General features: G+C 37.2%; 1 protein-coding gene across 2 annotated transcripts in view; it reads right to left on the reverse strand.

The window, feature by feature from the left end:
* Poxm (Pox meso) overlaps positions 1-12,635 on the reverse strand; it is a 193,475-nt gene extending 180,840 nt beyond the window's left edge. Inside the window, exons 1-2 of one of the 2 annotated variants that reach the window (XR_010949146.1) lie at positions 11,689-12,635; positions 3,225-3,315 (exon numbers count right to left, since the gene is read on the reverse strand). Coding sequence is in view for 1 of the 2 variants with exons in the window: in XM_067763100.1 (XP_067619201.1) it covers positions 11,689-11,698 (10 nt within the window). In the remaining variant the exon portion in view is untranslated. Of the gene's footprint in view, positions 1-3,224; positions 3,316-11,688 lie in introns of those variants that run through there. The other variant, XM_067763100.1, reaches the window with a different exon arrangement.
* Positions 12,636-15,163: the final 2,528 nt, after the last annotated feature.

A 15,163-nucleotide genomic window follows, 5' to 3' on the forward strand; every position in this document is an offset into this window, starting at 1 on the left:
CGGTTAACCATGGCACGTTACTGCAAGACCTGGAATGGTCTACCCATCCCCCAAGTCTTAAGAGGTGGACCGCAAATTATCTCTGTGGCCGACAGGCATTGGTGCAATTTAGAAACGCTACATAAAAACCAAGAAGAATTAAACAAGGGGTGCCACATTATGGTTTCCTATCCCCACTTTTATTTAATTTCTACATATCTGAGCTACCATCGCCACCAGAAGGAGTTACCATCGTTTCCTACGCCGATGACTGCACAATAATAGCCACAGGCCCAGGGCCACAGATCGATGAGTATTGCAAAGAAATAAACGGCTAACTCCCTGATCTCTCCAGTTTTTTCGCCTCGCAAACCCTGACATTATTACCGACTAAATCTTCCGCGACCTTATTTACAACATGGACGTCCCAAATGTCGATCATTTTGAACATCCACGTCAATGGCACCACGTTACCGATTGTCTTACACCCCAAAATCTTGGGTGTGACATTTGATCAGGATCTACGTTTTGGTGAATATGCAGCCGCAACTGTACCGAAAATCCATAGCTGCAATAAAATCCTCAAATCTCTTGCTGGCAGTACTTGAAGTAAAGATAAAGAAACGCTCATTACCACTTACAAAGCAATTGGCCAGCCAGAAGCTACAGGCCTGCCAAAATACTGCTCTAAGAACCACCACGGGTCGTCTTCTTATGTCTCCAGAACACCATCTACATAATGACGCGAGAATACTCCCCATTAGGGAGAGAAATGAAATGCTAACCAAACGGACGGTTCCTGTTGAATACACAGAAACCTGGGCATCCCAACAGACATCTGATTGATAAGTCAACACCGCCCAGGGGCTTAAGGAGTCATCTCCGTAAGCATTATGAGGAAATGCGACACCTGAGAACACACCCGTATGAAGCCAAAAAACACGAGCAGGTCCTCAGTGAACTCCACAAGCAGGCGTCGTACCACTATGCCCTAAACTTGCAGAAGAGGAACGCACACTCCCTAGGGAAACGCGAGTCACTCTAGCTCAATTTCGATCTGGATACTGTAACAGGTTAAACTCAATATTTCTTACACCCCTCTCATTATAGTCCACCCCTGTTGAAACAACAAGTTTCCTTGAACTCCCGTTGTTGATATTGATGACAATTTGTGATAGGTCACACCTATTGGATGGGGCGAAGCACTGCAACAACAACAACAACATGTGTCCATCCTTAATTGAACTCTCTGATACGCCATCTCCTAATGGAAAAAAATCGATGAGTCCTTGTTTTATTGTTTGAATACGAGTAGATGTGTGTTAGTTTGAATGGGAAAAAATAGGTCCCGTTTTTACTGCCCTTTTTTTCTTTTAACGCACTTTTACTAATATATTTGTAAGCTTCGCTTTTATTAATAGCGGCAACCGTTCAATTATAATATGACGTAGATCAATCTTGATAGGACTAATTCTGGTCCATTGGGAAATAGTTTAATACCGTCATCTATCTACAAGTAGACTTTCTATAGAGTTGTTCGTTAATTTAAAACTAGACCCTTTCCCTGCAGGGATGTCTTGTTTTATATCGTTGTCGGGGTTCGTCCTCCCAACTATCCATGTTTGCCAACGATTTTTGATGCAACATATCGTTTGTTGTTGCGCATGATCGACCGCCAGTCGGTAGCTGTTCGTATCGACGCTTCAATGCGGATTGCTGTACATGTTGAATTGTTGACTATTGGCGGCGATTGTTGTGTTAACGTATACCTAAATACTTGTTTTTGTTGCTTTTTGTGTGTATTGTTGGTCTAGTTGTAAGGCATGCGATCTATGGATGGCTCTACCATCCGTTGACTGACTTCCTAATTTAACTAATGATCGTCGTAATGCTTGTGATATTTGTTTGACTTGATGAACTGTGGTGTTGTGTATGTGTGTATGTGTGTATGTGCGTGTGCGTCCACTGTAGGTTTGATCTTGTATTTATGATGTATGGTTATGAAGGTTTTGAGCCCAGTTCATTACAAATTTTGCCCCTTCTTGCCGCTTTGTTGGTGGGTATTCTTGCTATGGCTATCGATTTGGTGGTCTAAAATTGACGAATTTATTTGTCAACATTTTTGTTGAAAATTTATTAACATATTGATTTTCAATTAACAGTTGTTGAGTTTAAGGCTACGCACCGCCACACACTTTGGGCCATGTTTTTCGTTCAAACATTTGTATGTGTTAGGGATGTGGAGAATATGCAATTACTAACCTTCGCGAAAGCGAATTCGTATGATAAAGAGTACATCCGGAAATGCTGAAGAAAATGCGGACCTGGAGTACTTAAAAAAAAAAAAAATTTGGTATATAGGAGTAAACTTCTGGTACGCCAGTGCAAAAACCCAATATCAAAGCCCGTAAGGCAGCTCAGGGTTTTGTGCATTTGATATTGGAAACGTTGCTATAGCAAGTATTTATAAGGGTCGGGTTCGAACCCCCGCCCCCGTGGAGATGTTGATAGAAAGTACCAAAGTTAAAATGGCGGTGTTACGGGTAAAACTTAAATAAATTAACATACGCACTTTTATTAAGAATATAAGCTTTGACCGATTTTGGCTACTAACCAATTTTCATGTCGTAAAAAAGGTACGAACAATACTTTAAATTTGTTACAGCTTGTAAAATGGGTATCTCAAGCTTAATAATTACAAAATTGAAGAAGGTGGGGTAGATGTGAGGTATTTTTCGTACCTTTTTTATGACATGTAAATTGGTTCGCAGCGAAAATCGGTCAGTAAAATATGGCTGTATATTCAAGCTTTAAACACATACAGCATAAAGAAACTAATTTTTCCCATAACTATTTCCCAACAACCGCCTAGGTTTTTTGAAAAACTCTTCTAGTACTTCGTTTACCGAAAGTGTTGTATCAATATGGATATTCAATGAAGCGAGTCCATTCAAACGTTCTTGACTGATTGTACTCCGCAAGTATGATTTTAACCTTTTGAGGGCAGCAAATGTGCGTTCTGGTGTTGCTGTCGAAACTGGTAGAACGGCTAATATGCGCAATATCTTATTTACATGTTCGAAAGCATTTGGATTCACTATCTGAAAAAATAAGATAAATAAGAAATATAGCATAATAATTTTGTAGGTAATCATAAAAATTGTACCCACCTTAAGTGCATCAAACACGTTTTTAAAATTCTGACCATCGACTCTCCTTCTTCACAATTTGACTTCCATTGCAAAGTCGGTTTTGGAGCAATTCACAACACTTTCATAAAATTCAAGCAGTTTATTGCATTTTTCAGCGTTGTATTCATTTTTGGGAAACCAAACACTGAAATTTTCGAAAATAACTTGTTGCATAATCAAAATTTTTTTTCTGGAAAAGGTTTTGCTTTTTTGGCCATCGGTAAAAATCAAAATAAATGCACCCTGCCTACATCATGTTACAATCAAATATACGACATAAAGGAATGAAGTAAACCCCCCCCCCCTCCCCCCCGCAAGTACAATCCTAGATCCGCCACTGATCAATAGAAATTTGACGCGTTCAACGTTTTTATTTAATTGTCTGAGATTTTGAAAAGGAGTATGATAACTAATACCTAGGACCTACCTAATTATTTTCTAGCTTTTAGTATTATTATTACCTAATGTAAGTATTGTTTTCATCAAAACCGTTTCACTTCAAATTTTTTTCACTATTTTTATGCAGTATTTGTATAAATATAATGATGGATATTTGATCGTTACTTTTCATAATGCAGTTTTTCTATGCATGCTTTAATTGAGTATCAATTTTCAAATAATATTAGCGCTCAACAGTAAGAATGCTCATGCAAATCAGTCCAATGCTCAGAAATATTTGCGCTGTTGATAACATACTGAATCAAACCGTACTTTATTGAATAATGTTTATTCAGAATCTTATATGATGGCAATATAAGAGAAGATTTTGTAACTTTCCTTGATGCGTACGATTCGATCGGAGAAGAAGATCTTATAAATGGAGAAAAAAATTTACAGGTGTAGGCTTGGCACACATAGTGATTTAATAATTTAGGACTACCCTTCGAAGATAGCGTTGGAATTGGAACGGATGGATGTTCTGTAATGACATCAGAAGTTAAGGAAGCTGTGCGGGAACTTATTAAAATATGTACCAATGCTAATCATTGTCCGTGTTTCAACCATTTTCTTAATAACTCGCTTGCTAAAACGTCGAAAGTTCTTCAAACAAAAGACTGTATTGCGTTGATGAAAAAAATTATCAGTTTTCCAAATCAGTCTCCGAAACGTACAATAGTTTTCAAAAAACATCTGCAGGAATCATTAAGTGGACTATGTGAAACGCGCTGGTCTGAAAAACATAATGGTATTATGCAGTTTGAAGAAAACATCGCAAAAATTGTTGCTTCGTTTCAAGAAATTTCTACTTGGCAAGATTCAACAACAACTTCTGAGGCCCGTTCTACGTTTAAATCTATTTGCGAGACAGAGTTAGTGATTTCAATGATTTGTTTGAACAATGTACTTTCTGTGACAAGACCACTAAGCCTACTTTTGCAAACACCGTCGTCAATAGATTTGAATCAAGCTTCTGAAGCATTGAGTGACACTTTGCGAACATTAAAAAACCATTGACTTGAAGTAGAAAGTCGTTTTTCGGGACTTTACAAAAAAATAGTAGCTTTAGCAGATGAGTTGAAGTTTGATATTGTCCGCACACGAATTGCTAAAAAGCAAATACATCGAGCGAATTACACTTCATCAGACGCTGAAGAGTATTATCGAAAAGCAATTTATATACATCTTCTTAATCATATCATTCTTGATTTACAAGATAGGTTACCTGAAGATACATTGCAAATTTTTAATCTTAATTTGCCAATCCCATAGCGAATCATCAAAGATAATACACTGCAAAGAGTTTGTCTAAAGAGCTTTTCCAAGATCTTGGTAAAGGATACGCATCCCTTATTGAAGGAAATAAAATTAATTTAGATGGAGAGTACGAAGTGTGGTCAGAACGCTGGTCTGATAAGCAACACAAAAAATAAAGTCCACTATCAGCTGAAAAATGTCTAAATGATTGCAATGAATATGCGTTTCCATCAATAAATGTTCTTATCAAAATTCGGGCCACGCTTCCAGCCATCAATGCTTGTGCTGAAAGGAGTTTTTCGACACTTCGCCGGTTGAAAACGTGCTTACGGTCCACAATATGCGAGAACAGAGTCACTGTTCTTGCGCTTTTAAATACCCATTTTGATTTTGAGATTGATATTGATCATATAGTTGAAAGATATGTAAAAAAAAGGGAAGCATAGAATTAAATTTACTGAATATGAACTATGCAGAAGATAAAAATGATGTCAAAAAATTGGATGTACTATTGTTAATTTGAATAACTAAATGAAACCAAATATGTGTATGAAATTATTAAACGATGTAAAAAAAATACTAATAAATTTACCCCTAAAAAATAACGGTCTGCTATACGTTTCCCTTGTTGTTTTCTTGCATTTTCACGTATAAAGTATCTTGATGTGAACTTTGTTCAAAACACATCAGCTATTGGGAGAAACAATTACTGACTGAAATTGTCCCCCCTCAAAAAGCAGCCTGGATCCGCCACTGCTTTCAAAGACTTTACTCGACTCTGCGCCACGAATGCTTGTCCCTCCTCGAACTCCAAAATATTTTGATGTCACTTCTACCGGACTGTATGTAATATTTGTTCCAAATATGAGCCAAATCAGACATCATAGGTCGATTAGTAATACGATTTTTTTTAATATATCGATCCTTGCGCCACCTATCGGAGTTTTTTTCTTATTATTGCATTATCATCGGTTTCTGAACTATATTCCAAGTTTCAAGCTTGTAGCTTATCGGGAAGTTACTTAAATTACAATTAAAAAATTCGTGCCGCCCAGGCAGCCGGCCGGCCTGTCAAGTTAAGCTAAATAAAACCGTTTAAAAACATAGACAAGTCCCACGGATCCTGCAGGAGTTTTTGTTTTTGTGCCGATTTTAAGCTGGCCTTTTTTCCGAAATTGTAACAAAGTCAAACGGATGGCCATTAAGTTAAATTAAGAAAAGCCATAAAGTCAATTGAACTTGTGACCATTTGAAGTGGTCTTAAGTCCATTGAAAGTGGTAATAACGTCAACTGAAGTTTTGGCCGATGACCTTATGGCACCCAACCGTAAAAAAAGCGTGACGTGGTCGAACTGAAGACCAATAAAATTTAAAATCTCTTGGCTTTGGACTCATGCCAGCAGTTCCACACTATGTTGGTAAGTCGGGCAATCAAACAAAATTGATGGCTTTGAAATGGAAAATCAAACAATTTGATCAGAATGAACTGAAAAATGCTGTTATCAATCAAACAAAACAAATATTTTCTTTATATTATATACTTTTTCAGACGTAACATATTATTGCTCAAAATTTTGCCAAATTTAACACAACGCACATTTTACACGTTCAAGAAGGAGTCGGCTTCAACCATGGTTTGCTTATCCCAACACTGCATTATACAAAATCCCGAAGATAAGTGTGGGCTCAAAGTCATTACTTAGTTCATTTTGTTTCAATTTTAAGTAGGCACGCAGCTTAAGGTTAAACAAAAAAACCGGTAGATAGATTTAAAACAGATTAAAAGAAACAAGAAAGAAGATGGCTTGTAGTTTGTGTATAGTTTTCGGCAGGTGATGTTATGTTTGTAGGCACTTCAATTCACATTCACACAAAAAAGAATGCCGAATGCCGAGTGGGCTTGTAGTGCTGTTCACTGGCATGAGATATGCCATATATACAACATTTGGAAATAAATTTCATACAAATTAGAGAAACAATGACAAGCAATGTGCGCTTTTTGTCTATAACAATTGGCATAAACTGCAAATACGAAATACAAAATATGTGGCAACGCTGCCAATTATTGTTATTGAGCAGTCCATGATGTAATAAAACCAGACAGGGGAACTCAGTATTACCACAACAAAAATTTTACGGCCCTCATAATTCGATCATGATTTTTAAAGTAGTAGGAAGGGAAAATTTTTGGTACTACTCGTATTTTGGTACTTTCTTACTATTTTCGTAATGTACTTAGTGAGCGGAAAAAAGCCAAACTCGATATATTTCCACAACGGAAACGGGGATATGAAAGAAAAGGGAGGAAAAAACAAAGGAAACGCGAGGAAAAAGTTGAGGAAGCTGGAGAAAAGTTCAAGCAGTAAAGAGAACAAGAGGAAGATGGATAGTGATAGTAAATGTAAGAATAAGGGTAATGGTTTGGCACAAAAGAGTAAAAAGAGGTTAATAGGAAGATTAGGTATAAGAATAATGGTAAGATTAAGAGGAATAGTGAGCGCTTGACTTGGATAATAGCAAAAACGAGAAGAGTAAGAGGAAAACCGGGAAAGTCTACGGAAGAATTTAAGGGATAGGGAAAGTGTTCGAGACTATTAGAGTTAACTAGAAAATGCAGGGGGGACAGAAAGTAAGAGAGGAAGTGGGTTAGACAAAGGAGAGGCAGGTCGACAGATGGAAAAGTCAGAACAATATCTTTTGGGTTTGATCATTCGACTTGGGGTACTTCATGTTTGTCTTAACGTTTCCACGGTTAGTCAGACCTATATAAAATAAAATTCTGATAAGCAAAAGTTTTTGTTTGTTATTAGGTAAATCTATAAGCTCTGATTTGTTGCAGCATAGTTGCTTTAAAACTTCTGCCACTATATATTTTTACCCCAGTTAGCTCTTTTTGCTCAATGAGGAACGCTTCCCAAGTTTTCGTATTACAGGCTTCCCAGAAACTTATCCCCAACTTTATGATATTGTACCAGATCGTCATTGACGTCAGCAGTATGCATGTGTCAATATTCCTTAGTTGTGGACAATGTGATACTCTGAACATCCAGCCATTAAGTTCCGTTAACTAAAAGTTTTCCATTTCCTCTTAGGAATAGGAAATAAACCCTCCCACAAAAGTAAATATAGACCGCAGACGTTATTTTCCTCCACGTTACTTCATACTTCAGAATTGCAATAATGTAGTATTTTTTTGATATTGAGAAAATCGGTACTGCAGATAAGTCAAGAAGCAACACTTCAATTTATGAAGGCGAGTTTTGTCAAACGCAACTCCATTTTGTAATATAGACTTCAGCTGGCTGGGTCATGGAGCACAAGACAAAAGTGCCGACGGATTTTATGTAATTGGTTAAACTTTTTAATTAACACATTCCAATAGTAATAAAACAGTGCAAAGATAAAATTAGCACATAATAAAATATAAGATATTTATGAGGGATTATGTAAATCAAGTTATGGAGGTGGTCCCCCTTTATAGGTGGAGGTAAATTAATTATTAAGTTAAACACCTCAACCTTGCTAAGTTGACCTTTCATATTACTTAAATTAGTTAAATTATTTATATTAGGTCGAGGAACCTTGCAATCGATTTGTGAGGTACTTCGGAGTTAGGATCTTGAAACTTTTAAATCAGAACCCATTGGCGATGCAACATAAGGGGAAACAAGTGAGGGTGTCTAAGTTCGGGTGTTGCCGAACATTAAATACCCAACTAAGAGCTAAACACGTTCGCCTCGTTGGGTATCAGTCGGGATCAATTGTATCATCTGCTGCCAGCTAACATAGTTGATAAGTCTTGCACTAACGATGGAGATATATGGCGTCCCCGTTTATTGTGCAGAACGCCCTGTCATCTATTTGATCTGCCAACATCTCACACCTAATGGCAAACACTCAGATCAGAATGCCACAGATCATGCTAGTCATTAAAATCGCCTAGAATAATGCGATTTTCAGCAGTGAGAAGAGAACTGCTATCAGGGAAATATTCACTGGAACAACAAGTAACAAGGTGAATGTAGATGTCATTGATTGTTAAATTCGCATCGCCTGGCCGGACATATATTCCTTAGCGCTCCAGGACAGTGTTCTTGTGGTCGATGTCATTATCAAATAGATTTTACTGCACAAAGTGATGGGTAATTAATGCGAATCCGCCTTCATTTCCTCACTCACGTCAAATCAGATTTTGCAGTAAACTTAGTCTCTTGGACTGAAGATATACGGATGTTGTGCCACTTAATGAAGTCGAATATCTCCGTGATCTTCCCAGTTACCCCATTACAGTTTGACTTAGTATTCTTAAGTGTGTTGGGTAATATGTCGTCACTCTGGTGGTGAGAAATGTATTCGAGCGCCTTGGTGGTTTAAGGCTAGGTCGCGCTACTGCAACTTGGCAGCAAGGTAAGGCAAAGGCATACGTAGGCAGATTAACGTTGCTGAGTTCATAAGATCTCGGAAAATTACAACAACCAAAACAGGAGCAGCCTTGGGCAGATGTCGGAAACGTATATATTCTGTACTGGCAAATGGTACACAAGGTGATAGGTATTAGGAGTATGTTTCACTGACCTACTCTTGTACTGATGTCGGAAAGAAGACGGAAAGACGGGACACGGGCTAGGCTGTGTAGATAGTAGCTGTAGGCGCGAGTGAGTACTTTTTGTGGTTTGTTGAGAGCGCTGAGGTGCAAACTATGGCACGCCCTGTGGCGAGAGCAGCCACAAATAAAGTCAAAATAATGACTGGGTTGACGAGTGTTGGGATCTAGCCCAGAATTCCAAGTTACATGTGTGGAGTCGTCCGAAATTAATTCATCCGGAATTAATTCATTTCCAGCATACGCAGTAAAACCACATCTCTGAGTCGGGATTAGGTTTTACACCTTCCACGGACAAAATAGTATGCAGCCGTCCTGCTGAAAGGATCTGCTTCGCCAGGGACGCAACAAATGCAATAAGGTTACACTGAAATCACAGTCCTCGGTTGGGAAAATCCCGACTTACTCCGGTAAATAGAACTGGCTGTCGTGGGAAGTGCAACCTGGGCACCCCAACAGATATCTGATTGAAAAGGCCCCGCGAGAATTAAGGATTCAATCACTATGAAGGACTCAGCCGTTTGATATTTACAAGCATAAAGAGGCCCTAAGCTTCATCCATGATGAGTAGCGAAATGTTTTTGCCGACAATTGCCCTACGAACCCCGTTCGAAATGCCAAATACCCGAAACTAGCAGTTGAGGAAAGCAATCTCCCCAGGGATACGCGAGTAAGTCTGGCCCAACATCAACCTGGATGCTGTAACGGGCTCACACATGGCACCAATAATTGTTTCAATTGAAATGCTGAATCAAAGCCTTTAACACCCAAATATCTTTAATCCCAAATATCTTTGAAACCTGTTGAAACTTTTGAAGTTTTCTTGGACTCTCGTTAGAGGATATTGATGACAATATGTAAGTGATCGCACCTATTAGCATGTAGAGCACTACCACAAGAACAGCAAAAACAAGCTGATAACCAGGGTCACGTAATATCTCAAATCCTCAGATATTTCACTCAACACAGACGCTCCGGCAACAATTAATATAACCAATTGACAAAAAATTGTGAACATGGTTAGTGTTAGACAACGGGTCAAGTTAATTTCAAGATAAAGCAATTTTTTATAAGCAACTCTTAAAAAATTAGGTTAAACTAGCAAGTCAATAAAAACCTCACATAGACTGAATGTGTCTATAGCGTTAACGGAATTTGTTTGACGACTTAACGGAAAAGTCCCAAACAGGCACCAGGACTTATGTTATAGAATAACTCCATCCTCTTTGCAAACACTTTGGGTCTTTGCTTTATTGCCGTCTCGAGATCTGGCAACACTGCCGCCCCTAGTAACTGGAGCTTTCACCTGGCAAGCGAAAGACAGGAACACAGAACGTGCTCAAGCATTTCTTCCTGTAGCTCGCATTTCCTACATCTGCTGATATGAGCAACTTTCTAAGTGTAACGGTGTACGATTTGCACATGATCTTAGAAATTTTCAGCCCCGCGGATGAACAAATCACGCCTTTCCTGCTTGAAAGGATCATATGCAACTCCTGTCTTCTTTTGATCTCCCCAAACGGATTGGGACGTCCACCGCCGCTCTGACTTAACGACCTTTTCGTTACCTTATCCCCTTATGACCCGAAACTCAGTATAGGTGTATGGTCCCTGAGATCTCTTTCCAAACTCAGGCGGGATCATGGACCTATAGTTAATGGCGCTATACTGCTGTGGTTATACGGCCTGCACTCAAGCTGTCCTTAAGGCTTGTTTCAGTTATTAGCGCTATATCTTTGACTATTAAGTCAAATGTGCAGGATGACATGCAATGCTACTGTCGGGCTGTCTTCAGGAGTTCCATTATGCTAATCATTGATACCCCCTCAAGTTTTTTGGTAAACGTTCTTTTTCGTGTAGTTGTCCACCAAACTAGGGTCCCATAGTTAAGTATGGGTTTGTCAATTCGCGTACATAGCCAATGTGAGAGTTTGAACGATAGGCCCCACGTACAATCTAACATCTCCTTGCATGTATGTAGTGCCACGGAGGCTTTCTGCGCTCTCTCTTACACTCTAAAATAAAACATTTTTCCAAAAAAAAAAATGCTGAGGGCCTCTTCCAACTGCCAGCAGTATAACGCTGGTGATCTTAGAGGCGAAAGTAAATGTTGTAAGTTATAATTCCATTAAATTAAAATCCACACGAGTGGACCGTGGGTGCAGGCTATTAGATTTATAAACCCAATATATTCAGAAAAACTTAGCGTTTGTTGCCTACCTGGATCCATGTATAATGTTGCTATTTGTAGTTTCGCTTCGTTATTTGTTCGTCTTATCTTATTTTTATTTCCACTGGGCGCTTGTTAGGAAAATTTTAGGCGAAAAAACTGCCACGTAAAACAAAGTTGCGTAAAGAACTACTATAATTTAAATAGTTTGTTATTGTAAAAAAAATTTGTTTGTTGCGAACTCCTGCTCCAACTTTTTTTATATTTTTAACGCAGCGAGATTTGAGTGCACTCGAATTAAACAATTCCAAATTTTATTAACGCGTTTCAATTCTCTTTTTTTCACTAGTCGCACCTTGTTGGGAATGCGTACAAAAGATTTTTGTTGAGTTTTTGTTTTTATTTATTTAACTTTTTTTTATAAAATTTTCGATCCATTCACTATCTACTTAATTCACGAATGCTAAGTGACTTACCGACGGCGGCAATTGCATTCACTCGCACAATTTTAATGATCGCTTTACAAATAAATTTTGCACGATATTTATTCTGTCAAAGCTATGTTTTCTTTTTTTATGGTGCATATATGCAATTATTTTCGTATTTGATCTACTTTAAAAGCAATGTGATTGATTTGGTTGAAAAAAAAAACAACGCACAAATCAAAAGATCATAGGATCTAAAAAAAAACACTTTCACTTTCGCTGATTTCAATATTTATGCATAAAAACAGCAAACTAAAAATCAAAATGTGTGCTCATCGAAGTGCATCCGTTCATTACATATTTTTGTGGATTTCATCCGTGTAAGTACCACCGTTGGCATTGATGCGCGCCCGTCAAGTGCAAAAAGTCATCCGCAAGCATTCAATGATCAACCATCAATTAAACAAAGTCACTATGAAGTCATAATAAGAAAACAAAAAGCTACGCTCACACAAACACACTAACAAAAGTGCATGTACTACAAAAGATGAGATAGCCAAACACAAAAACAAATTTTAACACCTATAATTCTTTTTGTTTCGCTGATTATTCCGTTTTGTTTGTGTTTTTTTTTTTACTAATTGACTTAATATACACTTAATTGAAGTTAAAGCTCATACACGTACATACATACATATGCACATTTGAGTATAATGTCATCGTTCAGCTCCGATCTTATTCGATTCGATGCATTGGTTTGTGATGCGATATTCTACGGTACGATCAATGCAATTGATGCGATGTCATGCGAAGCGACGCGACACGTTCAGCCACTGTTGTTGCTCTAATGCTCATACGAATACGGAAGAATTGATTGGCGGTGTATACCCAACTTGCTACTAAATGTACGTGTACGTCGTGTTCGTTAGCTGACGCGTTCGTTTAAACTGATATAACATTTAACATGATGATCAACACAGCATCCAAAAGCAGTCAACTCAGCCATGTCTAGGCACCATAATCCTAACGAACATACATACATGCACACATATGTACATACATATGAAAATAAATGCAAATAAGAAAAAGCCTAAAAAAAAATTTACAAATATTCTTGTTTGCAATTATTTTAGTTGTTGCTGTATTTCGTTTGTTAGTGTATTAGTGTTGCTTCTGTTTGGTTATTCATTTGCGCCACCAGCGTCGACGACCTGCTCTCACAACCGATTTACATACATGCGCACACATAGACGATCGTCGTCTCGTTGTGTTGGTGAGTGTTAATGGCGCTGCATTGCATTCGTGTACGCATAATAAATGCATAGAAAATAAAAATGAAGTACATCAGATAAACTTGGGATTTACAGGAGCGGACTCATCGTCAAATTTTAAATAAAAACTTGCTATACATCGGTTTCATCAAAAATGCAAGTAAATATAAAAGGCGTTAGTATCAAGTTCGATATGTGAACATACAAGTGTACGTCTAGAGAATTATTGTTTATAAATTGAATAGAGCTTGCCCAGGTATTGAAGTTAAACCACAACAGAGGTGACTTTAACGGAACCAAATAATTTCTTTTTATATTGGTTTCCGATCGGTTTGATTTCTTTTCATATATTTTTGGTAAGCTTTTCCGATCTATTCGGGAGTAGTGCAAATAAAACAATTTATTTCACTTTACAGCTCGAAGTTTCGCCAAATTTCCTTGGCTTCTTCGGGAGCAATTCTGTATTTGTCAACAATAAAAACACAAAAACAACAACAACATTAATTTGAAATTATCACAATTACACATATTAACATTGATTTATAAATTTTTAAATTTTCAATTACATTTGAATTACGGCATTAAAAATATAAAATAAAACGATACCTACTGTGGTACAATTGTCATACTAAAAGTAAAATGTTATAAACATAATATGTAAGTGGCAGCAATACCATCTGTGTCCTCTTTCTTATTCATAGTATTTTCCCTAATTTCTAGTTTGATGATTATAATCGTCGAGTAGTCGATTTGTTAATGACGGGCTACGAATGTGTCATCGATTTTATATTGAAATTTTATCAGCATTTGTTTCACAGCGATCAGGGTTAGAAAATCTATAACGCTCCGACAACAAACCGATAATACCCCGATAAGCAATCGATAAGAAATCGATAGCATGCCAAGAATGAATTCCTAACACTTCTATAACAAATTCGATAAATATCAATTGTTTTCCGATAAAAAATTGATAACGGATTTGAATCACTCCGATATAAAATCGATAACATATTGAAAATATATCGGTAGCAAATCTAGTGATTTACCATAACGATTTAAGAAAAAAATGTGTAAACTCCGATGACAAAGCGATAAAATTTCGATAACGAATCGATAGTTTTTCCATAGCTAATTGGTAGCGAATCGAATTGACAGCAATTCGTATAGAAATTGGTAATACTTTTCGATAACACTTCGATGAGAAAATGGTAGTGCACTGATACCAAATCGATAACTTTTCGATAGTAATTCGAAATCTTTTTTAATAACAAATCGATACATTTTTGGTAACAAATAGAAAATTCATTTACTTTTATGATAAAAAATTGATAAGTTTTTGACAACAAAGAAAAAATGTGCGATATCAAAGCCATAACTTTTCAATAACATGCGGTAGCTTTTTACCAAATAACAAATCGATAGCTTTTTGATAAATAATTGATAAATTTTCGATGTTAAATCGTTACATTTTCGCTAACAAACCGATTGAAATTCGGTAATTTTTCAATACCCTTTCTTATCGACAGACAATTTATAAGCCTTTGATAACAAATCGATAACTCGTTTATACCTCATCGATAATTCACTTCGTTCTCTTTCCTCTCTTTTTTACCTTTCCTTGCCTTGCCTTAATTTGGTGTCTAATTTCGCTCATATCAACTCTACCACAAACATTGTTCCCACAGTACACTACGGTGTAGTGACCAGACTTACGCTTACATTCTGTAGTACCCCAAACAGTAAACCAAAACTCCACAGTATGCATTTACAATCTACATATACTCCTATATCATAACACTTACATAGACTACGTCAAACTCAAACTTTAC

Source organism: Eurosta solidaginis, chromosome 1 (genome assembly GCF_040869045.1).
Source record: "Eurosta solidaginis isolate ZX-2024a chromosome 1, ASM4086904v1, whole genome shotgun sequence".
In the NCBI taxonomy this organism is placed as follows: domain Eukaryota; kingdom Metazoa; phylum Arthropoda; class Insecta; order Diptera; family Tephritidae; genus Eurosta; species Eurosta solidaginis.